This window comes from Ascidia mentula, chromosome 2, assembly GCF_947561715.1.
Source record: "Ascidia mentula chromosome 2, kaAscMent1.1, whole genome shotgun sequence".
In the NCBI taxonomy this organism is placed as follows: Eukaryota; Metazoa; Chordata; class Ascidiacea; order Phlebobranchia; family Ascidiidae; genus Ascidia; species Ascidia mentula.
This window is the reverse complement of record NC_138567.1, coordinates 11228673-11253049: the sequence shown is the minus strand read 5'-3', so window position 1 is coordinate 11253049 and position 24377 is coordinate 11228673. Positions and strand designations below refer to the sequence as shown.

Below are 24377 nucleotides of genomic sequence, written 5' to 3'. Positions count from 1 at the left end.
GCTATGCCATTTAATTCTTGTGGCCCAGTTTATTTTCGGACACAGGATGCGATTTTTTTACCTTGTGCAACCCAACGCAAAAACCACACATATGTATATGTTATTCCTTTTGTTTGTTTTCATACAAAAGTTCCACGGCAAATAGATTGTAGGCTATCGCATCAAAAAACGTAACAGAATTACTGAAGTTACGTATATGCATGTTTACCATTTGCATCACATCATTACGACGTACTTCCCGATATTTCCACCATTGAGCAAATCAATAAATGCCTTGGGAAGATTTTCGAAACCTTTGGTCACTGTTTCGCGTGTTTTAATCTTGCCCTGAAAAGAAAACATATTAAGTAATTAAATAACATAACTTACATGCAGTGCATAACAAACAACTACCGGACCAAGTGTATTTGTTTATCAGTTTTATTTCAAAACCTTAAAATACCTCTTTAATCCATTTGTTCAGATTATCGTAAGTATTTTTCTTGTCTTTCAGGTTAAATATCAAAAATCCTTGCATCTTGAGTACTTTAGTGACAAACATTTCCTGTAGCACTGGCGCTGTAAACATGAAGTGGCAACTTAATGTTTGCCTGGTTTTATTACTGCCTTTGTTAGCAAGGTTTTCTCACCTTGATGAACTTCAGTTCGATTATAACCTGAAATTGCTCCACAAACTGCGATTCTGCCTCCATAGTTCATATGTTCAATAACAGCCGAAGACATTTTGCCGCCAACCTTTTCATGTGCACAAATATTTGCCTTGACCATGTCATACAACGATAAAAATAACAAAATGGACATGCATTTACGTTGTCAAAATAGCAATCAATTCCGTTTGGTGCAGCTTCCTTCAAGGCTTTGTTCCAGTCTTGCGTTTTGTAGTTAAACACCGCGTCGAAACCAAGGGACTTGGCAAATTCCACTTTTTCATCTGACCCGCAACAGCCAATTGCTCTGCAACCCTATACACATTTAACAATAACGTAAAAACGAAGGGGGAAATTTTAAATCTTCATAGCACTATGACCATATGTTTACATAAACAATTCGAGAAGTGTTGGCTCTGCTTTACAAACGTACCAAGATTTTCGCAATCTGTCCCACAATGCTTCCGACAGCTCCAGCAGCCCCAGTGACCATCACAGTCTCTCCCTTTTTCGGTTCGCAAAATTTCGTCAAACCGTAGTGTGCTGTGACACTGCAACGCATACACTTAGTTGTTGTGGATATAATATTTATTAGTACCTTTTTACCCTGGCATTCCAAGCGCCCCAGTAGCCACAGAAAGTGGTTCTCCAGATGGTAAATCATCACATCTGTACCAAATGTTTTCACCCTTGCTTTTTGTGATGGTTCGCCAGCCTATTTCCTGGAGAACCATGCATCCTTTTGGATATGCAGCGTTTCTGCTTTTCAACACCCTTCAGGAAATAATTTGTTTACATGTACTTGATTGGTTCGACCCGTATAAAAAATTACGTACTTGGAAACCTGGAACGCACGGAACTCCGATCCAACTGCTGTGGGAAAAACTCTAAACAAAAATGGAAATTTTATTCTTCTGGTTGATAAAGTTTAAAATAAAGCATGACGATGCAGCGATGGCCTGCAAAATGGAATAATACTAATTTACCTCATGTACGGATCTGGACTGATGCATAAAGCTTCAGTTAAAATCTCTGAAACACAAAATGCGTCGACTATTATATGTGTGCAAAACTGATTTGTCATGAGACAACAATATTAATGCCTAAGTTAAGAAATTTAGACAACATGAATTAATCATACATAAGCGAACCTGCGATAAGAGTTGAAGATAATAAAGTACCAAGGAAAACTAATGTTGACGTACGCACCGTTTTCCTTCAGGTTGTCATCCACTTCTTGTTCGATTATCTTAAAATCTCCTTCTTTTGGATTGCCACTGAATTCTTTGGCTTTTACGAATACTTTTGATTTTACCATTGTTCAGTAGTAAGTTGTACAGATAGTGAATAACGTAAAATAATAGTGTCTGTGTGACGAACACATTTATGGCGTTTCATTCAGAAAAAACGTGATGTAAATATTTGGCCGACGTCTGGGAATGAGTTAGGGCTGCGAAGGCCGAGCTTTGTTGGTTAATATTTGATCTTTACGTTAAACCCAATACTTTTGTCCAACCTCACTCTCTCACGAACTTTTGCTCGACCTCTTTCGCTCACAAACAGTTTTCCTCCTACGCTTTGCTAAAATATGCAAAGGCCAACACAAGATTTTGGTTCTGAATAAAATAACCCTTGCTCTTGGCGAGTGACTCACATTTGCCTCGGCTTGAATACAACTTCAGTTCGTTATAAGTTAGATTTAAGTAAGGTGCATTTCTATTGGGTCTAATTTCAAATACACTAACATCATTGAGACGTCTTTCAGCAAAGACATTAAAAACTACTACTGAGGCTGCTCTTCGGGTTTAAGCAATTGTCAAGAGCTAAACAAATCTTGGCTATTTACTTTGACTGAGACCGGCGGGATGTGTGTTTAAGTTGTAGCCCAGGTAAAAAGATGCTTTGTCATGCCAGCAGTTTCTTCCACATTACATTACCATATATTTTGGCTTCTTGTTGACTTCTGCATTTCGATTTTATGTAAGAACTTAATGTTGTTCGAAGAGCAATAGCATCCTGTCAATACGATAAGAACAATGATGCTCAAAGTTTGGTAATTTGGATTGTAGGCCTAACTCCTTTTCATAGTCTTCGTGACCGCCAATCGTTATTATGCGGAAACACTGTAAAACCGTTTTAAGGAATTTAAATCAATTCAATGTCTCTATTGAGAGAATTAGCCACATGAATCAAAACCAAACAAACAGAATATTTTTTGTTGTCGCAGTAATGATTTTAAAAGGGAGATAGTGACGTTTATTTATGGTGATTTGAATCTGTTACTTCACCTGTTGAGGAGGTAATTTGTGACATATTGGAGGGACAAAAACAAACTTTGTAACAACAAATGACATATGCTAAGCATGCTGTAGCGATTAGTTCATGCGTGATTGCCAAAGTTCACTTCAGATTTACACGAACGAAGTTGGTTTTAAGCTTGAAGTGCTTGCCTTGACTCGCAAATTGCGGCAGTAACATTCAAAAGCAAACACGGATAGGACTGGATAACCTGTGCTAATACGCTTTTTGATTCGCAGTAAGTTTAATCAAAACTGTTGGTTTTACGAATTTGAAAAACATGGTAAGTTACCAAATGGGGGAATGAGAATATGTTATGTTTTGATATCAGATAATGTTGTTTCTGCAAATCTTTATTGTGGCCCCAATTAATGCAAAGTCAGTTCAACAAAGCAAGTCCTGTCTGCCTGTACACAAGTGTTGAATCGGGTAAATTGGGTGCCAAGCCCGTACAGTGCTCGGTTATGCAAGCAAAAACAATGACATATCATAACGGGCAACTTTCAAACGCTAATGGTTAACTAATAATGTGTTTGGCAACTATTAAGTCACAAGGGACTTTGATTACACATAAACACTCTTCACATATTTGGGGAAAAGAGGCGAAATATGTGCATTTGTACAATGACAAGTATAGTACATGAAATAGTGATTTTTTGTATTATAAGTGTTGTTTTTAGATCATTACAACGTATTTTCCAATGTTTCCTCCTTGAAGCAAGTCAATAAAAGCCTTTGGAAGATTCTCGAAACCGTGCATTACAGTTTCTCGGGTTTTGATTCTGCCCTAAACAAAATATGAAATCGTAAAGATTTATGAACGAAAATATGAGATTCACGCAAAAAACACAAATTTAGAGAAAATAATAACGAGACTCATATAGAAATATTTACGTCCAACATATACATCTGTGACGTCATTATTTATTGAAATTCTGGTTGGATTCGACCGCATAAGTTTTTCTGTGTTGGTACATTTGTAATACTTACGTCTTTGATCCATTCCTTTATTGTATTGTACGTTGACTTCTTGTCTTTCAGATTAAATACCATAAATCCTTGCATTCTCAAGCATTTGAAAATAAACATTTCTTGCAGAGCTGGCACTGTAAAAAACATGCAACATTCATTTCAGGGTATTCCTGGCGATTAGTGTATGCACCACACGTCTTGATTAATTTCACTGGCCTTACCTTGTTGAGATTCCGTTCGATTGTACCCTGAAATTGCACCGCATACGGCAATTTTTCCTCCAACATTCATGTGCGCCACCACTTCTGAGGACATTTTTCCACCGACCTTCGAAAAACGGTTAATATTTCGATCATTTGTGTTCGACACATTTTGTTGCTTCTTACGTTGTCAAAGTAGCAATCAATTCCGTTTGGTGCTGCTTCTGTTAGTGCTTTGTTCCAATCCTGAGTCTTGTAGTTAAATACCGCGTCAAAGCCTACGGATTTCGCAAAATCAACTTTGTCATCTGAGCCGCAACAACCTATTACTCGGCAACCCTATCACAAGCGAAAAAATTTTTCTTTTAACAAAATGTGCCACTTCTATGTGGTCTACGTGCACAACTTTGCAGAAATTGCCTATTACCAAAATTTTGGCAATCTGTCCCACGATGCTTCCGACAGCTCCAGCAGCCCCAGTCACCATCACTGTATCTCCTTTCTTCGGTTCGCAAAACTCCGTCAAACCATAGTGTGCTGTGACTCTGAAAAATACGCACCGAGTTGTCGCTGTTGCACAATGTGCTCCATATTAGCTTGCGCAACCATGTTTATGATCACGGCGCATTTCCTTTCCTTCTTATTCGCCCTATCAGCAAACGCTTGTCGTCATGTGATATTGGAAATAAACACCAATATTTTTTCTGCCAATCACGTCATTGTTAGCCCACTGGCCAATGAAAAAGCTCGCTTTGTGGCAAAATTCTAATGCAACTCCTAGTGATGGAGATTTAACGAAGGCGTGACAAATAAAAGTAACTTCAGGCAAAATACAAATCGTTGAACATTGTCATCGGATCACTGCAATACTTTAAATCAATGTTTCTCGAACGAGTAAATGGTTTACCCAGTGTTATAGTGAAGTTTTTACATGGTAGAACGAAATGTCCAGGTTGAATAATGGGTGAATTTTTTTTGATTTCTATTTTTGTGTCCAATTAATATTGGGTGACTCCAAGTTTACGGCTTTTGTCCGTATTTGTAGGATTTTTTCCTATATTTCATGCGACATATTATGAGGGCAATCTTTGGCAACCAAATTTATCAAAATGAAATGCAGTGAACAACACTGAGATAAATTCATTGCCGCAAACTTTAAGAGACGTGAACATAAACGGAAAAGGTTAAGAAGCATATAGCATTAAATATTATTTTTTTCGTTATTAAGGGACAAAACAACAAGGCGTTTTGATTTCTGAGGGTTGTTGCACCCCAACTCTGTGCACGAAAACATGCACGAATCGAGGCCTTCTAAGCAAAAAACGTGAGCTGATGTTTTCTTAAAATTTGGCTTAATTCAAAATTGGTTGCACGGAAACAAAACGTGCGGATAAAAACTTTAGTTTTGTTGACTGTTTTGTTTTCAATCTCAAGCCTACCCTGGCATCCCAAGCGCTCCAGTTGCCACAGAAATTGGTTCTCCAGGTGGCAAATCGTCACATCTGTACCAAATGCTCTCTCCCTTGCTTTTCGTGATGGTTCGCCAGCCTATTTCCTGCAGAACAACGCTTCCTTGTGGGTATGCCGCGTTTCTGCTCTTCAGTACCCTTGAATAGAAAATTACATTGCCGTTATTGCAGGATATTGTTATGCCTTGAGGCAAACACTTACTTTGAAACCTGGAACGCCCGTAACTCTGATCCGATTGGTGTGGGAAATATCCTAAACAAAATTCATATTTACATTCTTGTTTTATGATAAGCAATGTGGAGCCAATAATATGAATTGTGTATAAGCTGCAGACAGATGGCCACTGTTTCGACCTAAAAGGTCTCATCAGTGCATGACGGTGATTGTATAGTCACCACAAAGTGGAAGTCTTTGCTTGGCCATTTGGTCAGCAAAGTCGTCTTATAGTCACACCAGCTGCACTGATGAGACCTTTTAGGTCGAAACAGTGGCCATCTGTCTGCAGCTTATACACAATTCTTGTTTTAATTAATTCTGAGAATAAAAAGACTGGCTCATACTGTTAATAACATTGTCATGTTTGAAAAGCGTTTTGGCAAGAACTTATGCCATCATCAGTTTGAATGACGCGGTTGGTGTAGCTCCATCATTATAAGGAGCTGACCTGACCGACGTCACAGATAGAAACGTTTTTCAAACATGATGTTAATAACAGTATGGCCAGTCTTTTTATTCTCTGAATTATTAGTAAACCCGTGATTTGTGTTCCTTTTTTAATTAGATTTCACAAAATGTTTTTGATGCAATGATTTATTCAGGAGGGGGCAACATAGGCATTTATCTTAAACCTTTTGTGCCGTTTTACTTATAGTTTAAACGTATGTAAACATAACAAGCAGGTTGACTGCTGTCGAAACTTACCTGATATATGGATCAGGACTGATGCAAATTGCTTCGGTTAAAATCTCTGAAAGACAAGAAAACGTTTGTCGTACTTGAAGTTCGATAACATGTCGTAATACGAAGTAACATAACAGTTAACCACATATTTGGCAGTGGTTTTAGAAAAACTATTTAATAATAAACAAATCTAATTAAGCGCATAAGTTTTATAACATATGTTAAGCACAGTATGTCCAAGCCAAAATAACTGTTTTTAGCAGACTTACCATTTTCCTCAAGGTTATCGTCTACTTCTTGTTCGATTATCCGAAAATCGTCTTCTTTCGGAATCGCACTAAACTCCCTAGCTTTTACGAACACTTTAGATTTTACCATTTTTGCAAATTTTTATGCGGCCCTTTTATTTACTACACGTATGCCAGGCTAACTGAGCCATATAAAACATTTACAAATTATTTGACGTACAAAAACGTGATCGTTTCGCCTGGTGTGCGTGACTAGCAAACAATTTGGAAAACGTGAGATAAAAACTGCTTCTCGCATATTTTGCAAACTCAAGTAGATGTCTGTTTATAGTTGAAACCATGTTTGGAAAACGTGAGATAAAAACTGCTTCACACACTTTTCTAACACGAAACAATCGTAAAAAGCCGTATTCCCCCGAAAAAAGAATGAAACTGAATCCTTTTTTTTATCTACATATAGATTTGCTACGTATCGCTCAATTTTATGATATGGATAACACATTGTATCGAAAATAATGGTGCAAATGCGACGTGATGCAATTGCCCACTACTCTTGCCGGCCAAATTTGGTTGCTGCCACCATCTTCTGTTAAAAACTTTTCAGCAAAATTTTTTTGGAATTTACTGGAGTCCCGCTATGATACCTACACTGCACCATCATTTTTACAACATAGCGTTTTGTTACGAAAATCCATTGACAGTAACCAGTAATGCTAACCGGTTCGCTGATCTCATAAAATTTCGTGAGACGGTTTTATCAGGGGCGGTTTCTCATAACCAATTGAAGTTTTTAACGTCCCTTCATCTTAATCCAAACTGATTCATGTATTGTGTTTAACTGTGCCGTTTTTTACTTTATCGGAAAATGATGAAAATAAACTGAATTGAATTGAATATAGAACCGGTGCGAACCGGCTGAATCCCACCACTGCTGTCATCCCTTGAATTTGCAAATATTCCGTTCCTTACCTCACAATCACATTGTGTTGAGTTTGCAGAAAACAGACCAGATTGGAATTTAAAGTTCGTATATAAGTGTCGCGAGACACCAAGGACATCCATGTGGGTCACGCCAAAAACTATTTGCACTGATGATTTGGTAGGTTTAATACACTATAGGTTCAAGATCAATGCTGTGCTTTTGTTTGATATTCACCATGTTTTATTCAATTCAGACAAATCATTAACGTCAACAGTAATCGACAACACCAGGTTTATTTCGTGTTAGTTGTTCAAAATGTTAGAAAACTTGTGTCCTATGTACATCCCCGCAGATTTTTTTATGTTTAACATATCACATCATAACGACGTATTTCCCAATATTGCCGCCATTGAGCAAATCAATAAATGCTTTGGGAAGATTTTCGAAACCTTTGGTCACTGTTTCGCGTGTTTTAATCTTGCCCTAAAAAGAAAAAGAACGCGCGATCACGTACAATAATTTTGTTATTATATTCAGAAAATAGTAAGTTGGTAGCTGTTGATGTGGCACTGTGCTAGCTAGTCTACCAGCTGGCACAGTGCCACATCAACAGCTGCACTGATAAGATCTTACAGGTCGAAACAGTGCGTGTATACACCCTGTCTGCAGCTCGCATTGATTATTATGGCTCTTTTACGCATATAGTAAGTTAGTACCTCTTCAATCCAATGCTTCAGGATATCATAAGTCCGCTTTTTGTCTTTATTACTGAATACAACAAATCCTTGCATTTTGAGAGCCTTGAAAATAAACGCTTCCTGAATCGCCGGCGCTGCATAAACAAATTGTGCATTTAATTTTGTGCGAAACTTTAAATGTTACCATCATTTATCCATTTTACCTTGATGTGCTTCTGTACGATTATAACCAGAAATCGCCCCGCACACAGCGATTCTGCCTCCAATATTCATGTGCTCAATAACAGCGGATGACATTTTGCCGCCAACCTTTAACAGTTTATGTACACATTTGTTCAAATTAAAATATGTTTCCATTTACCTACATTGTCAAAGTAGCAATCAATTCCGTTCGGAGCAGCTTCCTTCAATGCTTCGTTCCAGTCTTGCGTTTTGTAGTTAAACACCGCGTCAAAACCGAGAGACTTGGCAAACTCCACTTTTTCATCTGACCCGCAACACCCAATTGCTCTGCAACCCTATTATGACAAACACCTTGCGGAAACAGTATAGAGGCGATTATGACTTACTTTTATGTTATAATCGTCTTGTTTATGTTTAATTTCTGTTTTTACAATATCTTTTTTCGCTTTTAAGAAAGCTTACCAAGATTTTTGCAATCTGTCCCACGATGCTTCCGACAGCTCCAGCAGCCCCAGTCACCATTACTGTTTCTCCTTTTTTCGGTTCGCAAAACTCCGTCAAACCGTAATGCGCCGTGACTCTGAAACATACGCACAAACGCAGGTGTTAATAATACTAAATATATCTCCGCTATTTAAATACCCTGGCATTCCAAGCGCCCCAGTAGCCACAGAAAGTGGTTCTCCAGATGGTAAATCATCACATCTGTACCAAATGTTTTCACCCTTGCTTTTTGTGATGGTTCGCCAGCCTATTTCCTGGAGAACCATGCATCCTTGTGGATATGCAGCATTTCTGCTCTTCAGCACCCTTTAATACATTTGTTACACTACATATGTTTAAGTCAACGTTCAATGTGATTACTTACGTGGAAACCTGAAACGCTCTGAACTCTGATCCAACTGGTGTGGGAAAAACTCTAGAAAAAGCATTTTTTCATATTTTGTTACATGCCTCATATTTTCATTTTGTAGTTTTTTTGTCTTGTTTGTTTCATACCTGATATATGGATCTGGACTAATGCATAGAGCTTCAGTCAAAATCTCTGAAACGAGGAAGGTAACTTTAAAACCAATCGACTGGTTAAAGCAGGTTATAACGAAAAAGTCAAGTTGATTCGCACGAAAATGTCTAAGAAGGCTGATTATATGTTCCGACAACACGCGATTTTTCGCATTCCTACCAATTTTTCGTCCAACTAAACAAGTAGTGATAAATTGATAAATACGTGATTCATGTAAAGTTTTCTGTGAAATATTCGACTGATTTACTCACCGTTTTCCTGCAAAAGGTCGTCAACTTCTTGTTGGATTATTTTAAAATCTTCCTCTTTCGGGACACCACTAAATTCCCTGGCTTTCACAAACACTTTGGATTTCACCATTGTTCAACTTTTGGTACTAAACTTTTTGTTTAGTGATAAACATGCAAAGCAAAATATGTGAATATTGCGATTAGGTCAATTCATGTTGAGATCCGCATTACACTGCATCGAACTGTGTTATTGTTATTGAATTAACTGGCATTGTTATTTTCTGAAAATAATCAAACTAAATGGCATGTAAAATTGGGTTCCTTGCTTTACTTTTCAGTTTAGGTGATGTTGATTAAAATCATTGAGACATAACAGCATTTTTGATTCATGTGTAGGCGTCACTTATAGTTATATTTCTGATTCGACCTGAGTCTCTAGCTAATTTAAACCAAATTTCTCTAACACTATGTTTTTCCAAACACAACCAAAAACCGGGCAGTGCAGGTGGAGATGTCATTGTAATCGCTGCAATTTCAAAATACAAAAACACATGCCCGTTTGCTTTTTATCAATTCTACATAATACACTGCAAAGTGTGATAAAATATCTATTCTCCGCATAGAGCTAAAATTATTACAATTTCCCCGTTACCTCCATACATGTCTGTCCGCCTCGTACCAACAAAATTTTGCGCTACCGCTTCACAGTAATCCGCAGGCCAGCCCAGCAGTTTGACCAGACAAACCGTTGCGGATCGGTGCACACGGACAAGCACTCAGCGCATTTTCCGTTTCTTTTTTACGTGAGAAACACTGCTCGAAGCGATCGCCAGTTAGTTCAGGAAAAAAAAGGGTGCTACCGACCTCTTTCAAGCTTTCGAGAAAATCTGAGATATAAACTGACAACACGCCCCCGCATTCCGACTTACAATCTAAAGCGCTAAAAACAACTATTCATGATTTGAGTTAGTTTGATCTCCACAGTGTATGATACAGTATTATACTGAAGAAAAGTATACAATTTTTTATCGATATGTATGCGTTGTGTTAATCGATTATGTACAGTTATGTCACGCACGGGCTTGACAAGCTGCAAAACGTTGATCATTCGCATAGTACCTGGTCAAGGCCTCACCTGAGTATAAAGCTCGTTGGCATGTGCGTTACTAATGGCCCCGGGGAAATTGTTTACCTTTTAGATACAGATTATAATGACCTTTAGAATATGGCTCACTCGATTGAATTGAACACAATGTGGTAATAGGATTTTCTTAGAAGAAACCGAGAAAATATCAGATAAGTCTTAATTTTGGCGATACACGTGTGCTCTGGTGTTTGCATTTTATAAATTGTTTTAATAAATCAGATACAACACATTTTTTATAAAAATATTCTTGAATTATGTATTATCAAAGACAGTTACAGTTCGTAGCTCGTGCAATGATTTTCAGCATGAAAAAGAGTTTCTTGTTGTAAAATGCCAGGTATGTTAATAATGTACAAAAATACTCCTGACAGATCTGTTGCAAAATTTGAAATTATCAATTATCAATTATCAATTATATCGAACAATGCTTTCTTAGTTCCGTTATTTCCATCTGTGCGAGAAAAATGTTTATGATTGGAAATTTCATATTTGATTTTTTTTACTAACTTTAAAGATATTTAAAATAATTAAATGAAAAATTCGTCATGCGAATAATGATTCTCGTTTGCTAAATCCAATTTAATCAATGAGAGCAATAGTTTTTGGTACTGAGTATTTTATTGTGTTCAGATCAGAGTAAGTTTGCAGCAAAATATTTACACTTTTACCAAGGTGAAGATTCGGTTATTAGACAAAAATACGTATCCAAACGTCATATTGGATTGGGTCCGAATGTCGTCTGATGAAAGACCAATTCAAAGCGTTATACTCATGATATAATTATGAAATGGGTTGTACCTGCCGATTTTTCAAAAAAATCGTTTGAAGTTATGCGTTAGTAACACACGAAGCGTTATAAAACAAAAACAGCCGATATGTTTTGAGTGTATTTGTATTCTTCCTTCTTAGAACTAATTTTGTATTAGAGTGTTTCTTCAGGCCAGGGTCGATTGTGAACGGCTCGGGACGCTAGATTTGGGCTCATGGCTTCGTGGCGTTGCCGGAAGCCGAGCGGGCACACCACACCAAGAACATCCATGTTCTTCGAGGAATGTGCGCACTAAGATCTGAATGTCGCTCTTTCTTACAACCGTAAACAGAAAGATGCCCACACCCTGAAAACAAATAGGTGTTTGACAAATGGATTTGAGTTCATAAAAACAGTGTTATTTAAGAGGTTTTAAATATGGTTATTTTCAAGTGCAGATTTATGTATTATTTTAGGTTTGTTATATAAACTGCAGTGAAAGCAAGGAATTTGAAAACAAACGCAATACCGGGCGGCAAATTTTCTGTAATGGTCATTCAAAATATTTTTAGAACGTTTTTGACAGTACGTTTGGAATGAAGCTGAACCCCAAAGGAAATAAAGCGCCTCTCGACTTTGCCTTACCTGCAGTCCTGCGGTTAAGGAGAAAAGCCAACTCATGGCAGTAAGATATCCCGGATTCGATGAAAGCATCATAAAGAATGCGAAAAACCAGCTGAGACCAAGAGTGGTTGCTGTAGTGATGGCAATTTGGGTATGATGTGTTGGGGAGGATGTTTTCTTTTTCGTATCCGACTGCAAATGCACGTTGATCAGATTAAACTTCATCAATTATACCCCAAGCTTAAAAAGTTATATCAACCACTTTCATGAAATAGCGGTGAAAAGTAATACGGTGGGAAAATGTGAACAAATATGAGATTTATTGTGACACTGGGCATGACAGCACTGTCGGTTGAGCTTTTGCTTGGCCATAGTGTTTCCACAATGTTTCCTTCGGATGGGTAAACCTAGTTTGGTGCCCAGCGGATGACGGTGATTGTATAGTCACAAGGAAGTGGAAGTCTTTGCCTGGCCGTTTGATTGAAATGATCGGTTACAAGAGTTACAACAAGCTTCACTAATGACCTTTCGAAACAGTGGCTATCTATATGCAGCTCACAGAATGTGAACTGAATGTTTCCAAACAAAACTTGCAATTTATACTAAGTAGCCTTTAGGAAGAAGAATGTGAAAGTTATGACGTAAAAAATGGAAATTGTTTTAGTTTGTGTATTGTTTTTTTTTATTACTTACAACTTGTTTTCTTCCCCACACAAGTTTCCTGATCACAATCACAAACATCACTATATTGAATATCAGCATGATTCCGAAAGGCAGAATGAAGGAAAAGTAAAGCGAATGTCCTTTGATCCAGCACATATTTTCAGCCAGGTATGAAGTTGCGAATGCCGACGGTCGTTCTAAAGTGTTAGAAATTATAGAGTTACACAAAACATCCTATTCTAAATATTACAAAAGGAAACGAGCCAATACAAGACATATATTTTGGTTAAATCTTTATTTAAATCCCTTCCCTACATCAAACATATTACACATTTTTCTAATATTGACTAAAATTGCTCATTTGAATAAAGAGAAACGCTGACGCGTGCTGTAAAAATTTTTCTAACCTCGTCCATACACAGGAGATTCCAAGGATGACTGTTTTGTTGCCTCCACGGCGATTGCGTTGATCGAAGCAATCACTGCTGGAATGCCGTAGGCCAACCCAGCTCCAATTTTAAGGAAACGGCTGTTGTTTGAGTAAAACACCTGAATACAAGCAAAACAGTTGATCATTTTTGCAGCTACGCAATTATGCAGATCATGTACTCAAATCTATGCTGATATTTTTACACTGCGTTGCCTACCGTAACAACTGCCATGTACAGGAAGTAGGCGTACACTGACATCCAACACCATGCGCAGAGTAAGAAATAGTGAAGCAGGAATGCAACAGCTGCACATTGAGACTCGTTTTCGCGATTGTCAGCTCCGGCCATGAATAGTATGTACACCACGATAAGTAAGGCGCATATGTTCATGAGAACTTGTATGGGTCGTCGTTTTCTTATATCTCTGTGTATTGAACATGTTTTCATATATAAGAAAAGGCACAACGAGCTGGAAGCTCTAATAAAAAAAATCTTATATAATGTGACTTACTTGAAAGCAATGAGGATAACGAATGTTATTACGAGGCACACGATAGAGAGCGAGGCGCATACGTAAGTCACTATTTGCAGAGAAATGTGAGGTTGAACGTCGTAGACATGCTGTAAAATATGTAAAATGACTGTAATGGGACTAACCCAACTACAACGGAAATATATTCATTAAAATTGAATTTTCAAATTCAATAGCAATTTTATAACACGCTTTTACCACTAGCATTGCAAAATTGGTGAGATGGTTGCATCTGCATTGCGGTGGGTCACTATTTGGTATTACGAAGCACCCGTCTGTAGACCAAGCTTCTGTAGTGAAGTTCCAAAACACGCAAGTGTGATTAACGTACTTTGCCTGTTGAGAAATTAAACCATGAAGTTTTAGTCCCATGTTAAATATACATTAACAAATATTGTATGACCTGAAGTGTGGCATCATCTTGATTAATTCCAAGAACTGTGGCTTCTTGGTAAGTAGTTACCACTGGTTGTTGTAAATTAGCCACTTGTCTTACACCACCACTACCCCTCACTTGTCCAGAAATAACCTGTATTAAAACAGATTGTTTTAAACATATTTTTTGTTCTTTTTTTTTATTATTCGTCAACAAAAAACTCACTACGTTGTTTATGGTGGGTTCTGTGGATGGAAATAAGTTGTTGGTTGTGTGGACAAGAAACACTCCGGTTAAAGTGTCGTTTTGGCCGCTCATTTGTGTGGCTATTGCCTCTTGAGGTATGGTAATCGTAGCAGGAGATTGAAGCATTTCCCCCACGTACACGAATGGTTCATAAATTACTGGCATATCTGGATTCTGGATCCTCTCAACCTGTAAGAAATTAAATAAACTAACATTTGTTTGTAATGCATGTATGCGGATTTTATGCATCCTGTTATCCATTCCTTTTTTTCTTTAGTTACAATTGTTTCGTCAATCAAGTCATTACTTACCCTGGCTGCAATTCTGGGAGTAATCACATTTAAAGCAGTGGCATTATCTTGAAGCGCCACTCGGTATCCAAGTTCTGTCAGTGACTGGACTAATCTCGTCACGTTGGATAGTGTTGTATTCTGAGTGGTGGCGCTTTGGTTTAGAAAACTGGTCACGTGGTCTCCAATATCCACCAAACTTTGATATGAAAATTCTGTCAGCTAAAAATAAAAGAATATGAAAAGCATATAATTATGGAAATTAACAGGGAAAATATATACCTGAACTGTCGACTGGGTCTGAACAGTGTTGATAAAGTCAATTGTAGCTTGGGTATCGTTAACACTCAGTCTTGCCGCATCCGCTGTCATTACATCCAGCGTGATAAGAGTTTGCTCCAACGTTGTGCTGTTAATCGTTGGAATATCGGTCTACGTGAGGAGAAACCATTGTAACAGATCACTGATTTAAAGCAGAAGAATAACACAATCTGGTAAATCGTACTGTTGCTACAACTTCGGCGATGGACGTGTTCGTGCAGGGTATTAATGATAATCTCGCTATATCAAAACGTCCATAAGACTGTCCGCTTCCACTCGAGGTCACGTTAACACAGGGAACAAATGCAATGGGTTTACCTGTGTCACAAGTGATGCATGATTTTCATGAGAAATTTTCCCATGTATCAGTGACGACACATTTCTTAAATTTACGCTGCTTACCATTGAATTCACAAAGAGCGTCGGAGTACGCAACTAATCCAGCAAATGTTTGCGGGAAGTTTAGCACAATTCCACTTGGACGGAGGATGGTCCTAGCGTGGCAAAGTTCTGAGAAAAAATATTGTTTTTTTAATCATCCCCAAATTTTGCGTATAAGCGCAGTCGGTCGTTACCCTGACAATCAGTCGTCGTACTTTCGCAAACACACTCCGCGGATTCGGTTACACCACCATCGGACGAAACCACCTGGCACACCGTACCATCATTACAAACTACTCCGCTACAAGCTTGAACAACTAAAAATGGAAAAGTAACATCATCACACGGGTCCAAATTAGTTGCCACAAACGCGACTTGCATGGGCAACTAAGCTGAAAAAGTTGTGTTTCTCCGTCTGTTGTAGTTTATCCTTTCCCCGAAGCCCAAAGTAAATACCCAAGCAATGGTTAAGGAGTACCCACTCTAAGCCTTTAATCTTTACCTGCGGTGCGTATATCGGCGGAAAAATTCGTCAAAGGAGATGTCACACCATCGACTTCAGACCTTAGAGCAACCTGAAACGCTCTGTCTGGTGGCAAAGGCCCGTTGCAAGTCTGTGAAACTTGACGGCAATCACAGTTCGTGTCTTGACCTTCGTACAAAGAAAAATTGTTGGTGCTCGCGGCAATGATTACAGTTGACTACATTAATTTCGCAATAACGTGTTTTTACAAATTAAATGCATTTCAAACCGCCGTTAACATTTTATTCGGTGTAGTTGATAGGTTTCTAATATATGTTGACTGGTTTGACACCTCTTTAATAAGCAATCCACCTAAACTTCGTACCTACTACAAAGCGTTCATTGTCTGGTGTTAATGCCCTTCTTTTTCTGGAGCCGAAAAAACAGCTATTTCAGGGGGCAAGAGATGGTTGCTGCTGTATAAGCTGGAATAGGCGTTTGGTCAACGGAGGTCGCCCAAGTGCCAATGGTTCCAACTAAAGCATAAAAAGCCTTGTAATGTTCAGTTATGTTAAGAATGACTGTAATGAACAGGGAGGCCATTTGTGACGGTTAAAACATGAAAAAATATTAAACAGAAACAACAAAACATTTGAGATGTTTTTATTTCGTGTTTTAACGAGTTAATTATGTTTGTATGTTGAAAATGGATTGTTGTCAGGAACAAAATAACATAAAGTGTCCAACCTGGTCTCAACACGCTTTCTCGAACTATCAGCTCTAAGTTTGTCGTGCCTCGGTTAAAGACCGGGAAAAGTTCAGGGATGAGATTGCATGGATTTTGCACAGCAAAGGCGTTCTGCCTGGGTGATCCAGGTAAGTCTTGACTCACGCCAACGACTGGTGTAATCCCGGGACTCGGATGTGGCGGTGAAGCTGACAACACCGCAGAATAATTAAGGAATGTAACATTTAACTGCGTATAACTAAAATTGCAAATGTTTTAAATTTAACAAAATTCGCACTACTGCAAAATCCCGGGAACTTTTATGTTATAATCGTCTTGTTTATGCATAATTTATGTTTTAAAAATATATTTTTTACGCTTTCAAGAAAGGTTACCAAGATTTTTGCAATCTGTCCCACGATGCTGCCGACAGCTCCAGCAGCCCCAGTCACCATTACTGTTTCTCCTTTTTTCGGTTCGCAAAACTCCGTCAAACCGTAATGCGCCGTGACTCTGAAACATACGCACAAACGCAGGTGTTAATAATGCTAAATATATCTCCGCTATTTAAATACCCTGGCATTCCAAGCGCCCCAGTAGCCACTGAAAGTGGTTCTCCAGATGGTAAATCATCACATCTGTACCAAATGTTTTCACCCTTGCTTTTTGTGATGGTTCGCCAGCCTATTTCCTGGAGAACCATGCATCCTTGTGGATATGCAGCATTTCTGCTCTTCAGCACCCTTTAATACATTTGTTACACCACATATGTTTAAGTCAACGTTTAATGTGATTACTTACGTGGAAACCTGAAACGCTCTGAACTCTGATCCAACTGGTGTGGGAAAAACTCTAGAAAAAGTATTTTTTCATATTTTGTTACATGCCTCATATTTTCATTTTGTAGTTTTTTTGTCTTGTTTGTTTCATACCTGATATATGGATCTGGACTAATACATAGAGCTTCAGTCAAAATCTCTGAAACGAGGAAGTTAACATAAAAACCAATCGACTGTTTAAAGTAGGTTGATAACGGAAAAGTCAAGTTGATTCGCACGAAAATGTCAAAGACGGCTAATTATATGTTTCCACAACACGCGATTATTTGCATTCCTACCAATTTTTCGTCCAACCAAACAAATAGTGAGAAATTGATAAATACGTGATTCATGTAAAGTTTTCTGTGAAATATTCGACTGATTTACTCACCGTTTTCCTCCAAAAGGTCGTCAACTTCTTGTTGGATTATTTTAAAATCTTCCTCTTTCGGGACACCACTAAATTCCCTGGCTTTCACAAACACTTTGGATTTCACCATTGTTCAACTTTTGGTACTAAAATTTTGTTTAGAGATATACATGCACATCAGCAAAACATGTGAATATTGGGATTAGGTCCATTCTTGTCGAGATCCGCATTACACTGCATCGAGCTTTGTTATTGTTATTGAATTGACTGGCAATGTTATTAATAAAACTAAATGGCATGCATAGTTGGGTTCCTAGCTTCACTTTCATGTATAGGCGTCAATTATTTATATTTCTGATACGACCTGAGTCTCTAGCAAATTTAAACCAAATTTCTCTAACACCATGTTTTTCTAAACACAACCAAAAACCGGGCAGTGCCGGTGGAGATGTCATGGTAATCGCTGCAATTTCGAAATACAAAAACACATGCCCGTTTGCTTTTTATCAATTCTACATAATACACTGCAAAGTATGGTAAAATGTCTATTCTCCGCACAGATCTAAAATTATTACAATTTTCCCGTTTCCTTCATACATGTCTGACCGCTTCGTACCAACAAAATTTTGCGCTACCGCTTCACAGTAATCCGCAGTTCAGCCCAGCAGTTTGACCAGACAAACCGTTACGGATCGGTGCACGCGGACAAGCACTCAGCGCATTTTCCGTTTCTTTTTTACGTGAGAAACACTGCTCGAAGCGATCGCCAGTTAGTTCAGGAAAAAAAAGGGTGCTACCGACCTCTTTCAAGCTTTCGAGAAAATCTGAGATATAAACTGACAACACGCCCCTGCATTCCGACTTACAATCTAAAGCGCTAAAAACAACTATTCATGATTGGAGTTGGTTTGATCTCCACAGTGTATGATACAGTATTATACTGAAGAAAAGTATACAATTTTTTATCAATATGTATGCGTTGTGTTAATCGATTATGTACAGTTATGTCACGCACGGGCTTGACAAGCTGCAAAACGTTGATTCATTCGCATAGTACCTGGTCAAGGCCTCACCTGAGTATGAAGCTCGTTGGCATGTGCGTTACTTATGGCCCCGGGGAAATTGTTTACCTTTTAGATACAGATTATAATGACATTCAGAATATGGCTCACTCGATTGAATTGAACACAATGTGGTAATAGGATTTTCTTCAAAGAAACCAAGAAAATATCAGATAAGTCTTAATTTTGGCGATACACCTGTGCTCTGGTGTTTGCAGTTTATAAATTGTTTTAATAAATCAGATGCAACACATTTTAAATAAAAATATTCTTGAATTATGTACTGTCAAAGACAGTTGCAGTTCGTAGCTCGTGCAATGATTTTCAGCATGAAAAAGAGTTTCTTGTAGTCAAATGCCAGGCATGTTTATAATGTACAAAAATACCCCTGACAGATCTATTGCAAAAAAAAAGATTTTTTTACAAACTTTATATTAGATTTTTTTACAAATAGTTTTTGGTACTGAGTATTTTATTCAGAGTAAATTTGCAGGAACATATGTACACTTTTACCAAGGTGAAGATTTGGTTATTAGGCAAAAAATATATAGCCAAACGTCATATTGGATTCGGTTCGAATGTCGTCTGATGAACGACCAATTCAAAGCGTTATACTGAAGCACGTTAAGGCTACGTGCTTTAATGATATAATAATGAAATGGGTTGTACCTGCCAAATTTTTAAAAGATACGTTTGAAGTTATGCGTTAGTAACACACGAAGCGTTAGAAAACAAAAGCAGCTGATATGTTTGAGTGTATTTGTATTCTTCCTTCTTAGAACTAATTTTGTGTTAGAGTGTTTCTTCAGGCCAGGGTTGATTGTGAACGGCTCGGGACGCTAGATTTGGGCTCATGGCTTCGTGGTGTTGCCGGAGCCTGAGCGGGCACACCACACCAAGAACATCCATGTTCTTCGAGGAATGTGCGCACTGTGATCTGAATGTCGCTCTTTCTTACAACCGTGAACAGAAAGATGCCCACACCCTGAAAACAAATAGGTGTTTGACAAATGGATTCGCGTCCATTAACACGGTGTTAATTGTGAGGTTTCATATGTGGTTATTTTCCGCTGCAGATTTATGTATTATTTTAGGTTTGTTATATAAACTGCAGTGAAAGCATGAATTTGAATACAAACGCAAATGTTTCTAAAGGTTCTGGCAATTCAAAATATTTTTAGAACGTTTCTGACAGTACGTTTGGAATGAAACTGAACCCCAAAGGAAAAAGCTTCTCACCCTGTCACAATTCGCCAAAAATTATTTTGTGAAAAAGGAAAACTTTGCCTTACCTGCAGTCCTGCGGTTACGGAGAAAAGCCAACTCATGGCAGTAAGATATCCCGGATTCGATGAAAGCATCATGAAGAATGCGAAAAACCAGCTGAGACCAAGAGTGGTTGCTGTAGTGATGGCAATTTGGGTATGGTGTGTTGGGGAGGATGTTTTCTTTTTCGTATCCGACTGCAAATGCACGTTGATCAGATTAAACTTCACAAATTATACCCCAAGCTTAAAAAGTTATATCAACCACTTTCATGAAATAGGGGTGAAAAGTAATACGGTGGGAAAATGTAAACAAATATGAAATTTATTGTGACACTGGGCATGACAGCACTGTCGGTTGAGCTTTTGCTTGGCCATAGTGTTTCCACAATGTTTCCTTCGGATGGGTAAACCTAGTTTGGTGCCCAGCGGATGACGGTGATTGTATAGTCACAACGAAGTGGAAGTCTTTGCCTGGCCGTTTGATTGAAATGATCGGTTACAAGAGTTACAACAAGCTTCACTAATGAAATTCGAAACAGTGGCTATCTATATGCAGCTCACAGAATGTGAACTGAATGTTTCCAAACAAAACTTGCAGATTATACTAAGTAGCCTTCAGGAAGAAGAGTGTGAAAGTTATGACCTAAAAAATGGAAATTGTTTTAGTTTGTGTATTGTTTTTTTTATTACTTACAACTTGTTTTCTTCCCCACACAAGTTTCCTGATCACAATCACAAACATCACTATATTGAATATCAGCATGATTCCGAAAGGCAGAATGAAGGAAAAGTAAAGCGAATATCCTTTGATCCAGCACATATTTTCAGCCAGGTATGAGGTTGCGAATGCCGACAGTCGTTCTAGAGTGTTAGAAATTATAGAGTTACACAACACATTATATTCTAAATATTACAAAAGGAAACGAGCCAATACAAGACATTTATTTTGATTAAATCTTTATTTAAATCCCTTCCCTACATCAAACATATTACACTTTTTTCTAATTTTGACTAAAATTGCTCATTTGAACAAAGAGAAACGCTGACGCGTGCTGTAAAAATTTTTCTAACCTCGTCCATACACGGGAGATTCCAAGGATGACTGTTTTGTTGCCTCCACGGCGATTGCGTTGATCGAAGCAATCACTGCTGGAATACCGTAGGCCAACCCAGCTCCAATTTTGAGAAAGCGGCTGTTGTTTGAGTAAAATACCTGAATACAAACAAAACAGTTGATCATTTTTGCAGCTACGCAATTATACAGATCATGTACTCAATTCTATGCTGATAGTTTTTACACTGCGTTGCCTACCGTAATAACCGCCATGTACAGAAAGTAGGCGTACACCGACATCCAACACCATGCGCAGAGTAAGAAATAGTGAAGCAGGAATGCAACAGCTGCACATTGAGACTCGTTTTCGCGATTGTCAGCTCCGGCCATGAATAGTATGTACACCACGATAAGTAAGACGCATATGTTCATGAGAACTTGTATGGGTCGTCGTTTTCTTATATCTCTGTGTGGTCAAAATACTTCTAAATAATAATCTTTGGACGTAGGCACAACAGATGCTATTATGTCATCATGCTGCAGTGGAAGGTGTTGTTTCTTATGTATTGAACATGTTTTTATATATAAGAAAAGGCACAACGAGCTGGAAGCTCTAATATCAGCATAGAGTTAAAATATTTGAATACAAATTACCGCATTAAATATACCAACACAATGCAGACGTTCTGTCATTACGTTGCAGTATAGAACAGGCAATTTCTCATACAATGTGACTTACTTGAAAGCAATGAGGATAACGAATGTTATTACGAGGCACACGATAGAGAGCGAGGCGCATACGTAAGTCACTATTTGCAGAGAAATGTGAGGTTGAACGTCGTAGACATGCTGTAAAATATGAAAAATGACTGTAATGGGACTAAACCAACTACAACGGAAATATATTCCTTAAAATTGAATTTTCAAATTCAATAGCGATTTTATAACACGCTTTTACCACTAGCATTGCAAAATTGGTGAGATGGTTGCATCTGCATTGCGGCGGGTCACTATTCGGTATTACGAAGCAGCCGTCTGTAGACCAGGCTTCTGTAGTGAAGTTCCAAAACACGCAAGTGTGATTAACGTACTTCGCCTGTTGAAAAATTAAACCATGAAGTTTTAGTCCCATGTTAAATATACATTAACAAATATTGTAACCTGAAGTGTGGCATCATCTTGATTAATTCCACGAACTGTGTCTTCTTGATAAGTAGTTAACACTGGTTGTTGTAAATTAGCCACTTGTCTTACACCACCACTACCCCTCACTTGTCCGGAAATAACCTGCATTAAAACAGATTGTTTTAAACATATTTTTTGTTCTTTTTTTTATCATTCGTCAACAAAAAACTCACTACGTTGTTTATGGTGGGTTCTGTGGATGGAAATAAGTTGTTGGTTGTGTGGACAAGAAACACTCCGGTTAAAGTGTCGTTTTGGCCGCTCATTTGTGTGGCTATTGCCTCTTGGGGTATGGTAATCGTAGCAGGAGATTGAAGCATTTCCCCCACGTACACGAATGGTTCATAAATTACTGGCATGTCGGGATTTTGGATCCTCTCAACCTGTGAGAAATTAAATAAACTAACATTTGTTTGTAATGCATGTATTCGGATTTTATGCTGTTATCCATTCCTTTTTTCTTTAGTTACCATTGTTTCGTCAATCAAGTCATTACTTACCCTGGCTGCAATTCTGGGAGTAATCACATTTAAAGCAGTGGCATTATCTTGAAGCGCCACTCGGTATCCAAGTTCTGTCAGTGACTGGACTAAGCCAGTCACGTTGGATAGTGTTGTATTCTGAGTGGTGGCGCTTTGGTTTAGAAAACTGGTCACGTGGTCTCCAATATCCACCAAACTTTGATATGAAAATTCTGTCAGCTAAAAGTAAAAGGAATAAGAAAAGCATATAATTATGGAAATTAACAGGGAAAATATATACCTGAACTGTCGACTGGGTTTGAACAGTGTTGATAAAGTCAATTGTAGCTTGGGTATCGTTAACACTCAGTCTTGCCGCATCCGCTGTCATTACATCCAGCGTGATAAGAGTTTGCTCCAACGTTGTGCTGTTAATCGTTGGAATATCGGTCTACGTGAGGAGAAACCATTGTAACAGATCACTGATTTAAAGCAGAAGAATAACACAATCTGGTAAATCGTACTGTTGCTACAACTTCGGCGATGGACGTGTTCGTGCAGGGTATTAATGATAATCTCGCTATATCGAAACGTCCATAAGACTGTCCGCTTCCACTCGTCATGTTAACACAGGAACAAATGCAATGGGTTGACCTGTGTCACAAGTAATGCATGATTTTCATGAGAAATTTTCCCATGTATCTGTGACGACACATTTCTCAAATTTACGCTGCTTACCATTGAATTCACAAAGAGCGTCGGAGTACGCAACTAATCCAGCAAATGTTTGCGGGAAGTTTAGCACAATTCCACTTGGACGGAGGATGGTCCTAGCGTGGCAAAGTTCTGAGAAAAAAGATTGTTTTTTTTAATCATCCCCAAATTTTGCGTTATAGCGCAGTCGGTCGTTACCCTGACAATCAGTCGTCGTACTTTCGCAAACACACTCCGCGGATTCGGTTGCGCCACCATCGGACGAAACCACCTGGCACACCGTACCATCATTACAAACTACTAAGCTACAAGCTTGAACAACTAAAAGTGGAAAAGCAACGTTAGTACATGGGTCCATATTAGTTGCCACAAACGCGACTTGCATGGGCAGCTAAGCTTAAAAAGTTGTGTTTGTTCGTCTGTTGTAGTTTATCCTTTCTCTGAAGCCCAAAGTAAATACCCAAGCAATGGTTAAAGAGTACCTACTCTAAGCCTTTAATCTTTACCTGCGGTGCGTATATCGGCGGAAAAATTCGTCAAAGGAGATGTCACACCATCGACTTCAGACCTTAGAGCAACCTGGAATGCTCTGTCTGGCGGCAAAGGCCCGTTGCAGGTCTGTGAAACTTGAAGGCGATCGCAGCTCGTGTCTTGACCTTTGTACAAAGAAAAATTGTTGGTGCTCGCGGCAATGATTACAGTTGA

The 24377-nt window shown here is 38.4% G+C and overlaps 5 protein-coding genes across 5 annotated transcripts in view; all 5 read right to left on the bottom strand.

Annotated features, from left to right (window-relative positions):
- Positions 1-209: 209 nt before the first annotated feature.
- Positions 210-1965, bottom strand: LOC145889211 (prostaglandin reductase 1-like). Its single transcript, XM_082980111.1, has 9 exons — positions 1857-1965; positions 1634-1679; positions 1484-1534; positions 1254-1421; positions 1081-1198; positions 810-962; positions 630-735; positions 443-558; positions 210-327 (listed from the first exon to the last, which is right to left on the bottom strand). The coding sequence occupies exons 1-9, from the start codon at positions 1963-1965 to the stop codon at positions 217-219; spliced, it is 978 nt and encodes a 325-aa protein (XP_082836237.1). The 3' UTR covers positions 210-216.
- Positions 1966-3621: 1656 nt separating this feature from the next.
- Positions 3622-6865, bottom strand: LOC145889605 (prostaglandin reductase 1-like). Its single transcript, XM_082980586.1, has 9 exons — positions 6757-6865; positions 6509-6554; positions 5789-5839; positions 5557-5724; positions 4545-4662; positions 4304-4456; positions 4139-4244; positions 3936-4051; positions 3622-3732 (listed from the first exon to the last, which is right to left on the bottom strand). Exons 1-9 carry the CDS (start codon positions 6863-6865, stop codon positions 3622-3624), a joined length of 978 nt encoding a protein of 325 aa, XP_082836712.1.
- Positions 6866-8029: 1164 nt separating this feature from the next.
- Positions 8030-9922, bottom strand: LOC145888628 (prostaglandin reductase 1-like). The gene is made up of 9 exons (XM_082979420.1): positions 9814-9922; positions 9538-9583; positions 9407-9457; positions 9181-9348; positions 9001-9118; positions 8721-8873; positions 8559-8664; positions 8374-8489; positions 8030-8140 (listed from the first exon to the last, which is right to left on the bottom strand). Exons 1-9 carry the CDS (start codon positions 9920-9922, stop codon positions 8030-8032), a joined length of 978 nt encoding a protein of 325 aa, XP_082835546.1.
- A 7048-nt stretch (positions 9923-16970) lies between these two features.
- LOC145890104 (prostaglandin reductase 1-like) lies at positions 16971-18059 on the bottom strand. Its single transcript, XM_082981143.1, has 6 exons — positions 17951-18059; positions 17674-17719; positions 17543-17593; positions 17317-17484; positions 17137-17254; positions 16971-17000 (listed from the first exon to the last, which is right to left on the bottom strand). Exons 1-6 carry the CDS (start codon positions 18057-18059, stop codon positions 16971-16973), a joined length of 522 nt encoding a protein of 173 aa, XP_082837269.1.
- A 1736-nt stretch (positions 18060-19795) lies between these two features.
- The window catches only part of LOC145890103 (uncharacterized), a 32790-nt gene continuing 28208 nt past the window's right edge, over positions 19796-24377 (bottom strand). The window contains exons 33-36 of the mRNA XM_082981142.1: positions 21330-21471; positions 20953-21119; positions 20283-20453; positions 19796-19975 (exon numbers count right to left, since the gene is read on the bottom strand). Coding sequence (XP_082837268.1) covers positions 19796-19975; positions 20283-20453; positions 20953-21119; positions 21330-21471 — 660 coding nt within the window. The remainder of the gene's footprint in view (positions 19976-20282; positions 20454-20952; positions 21120-21329; positions 21472-24377) is intronic.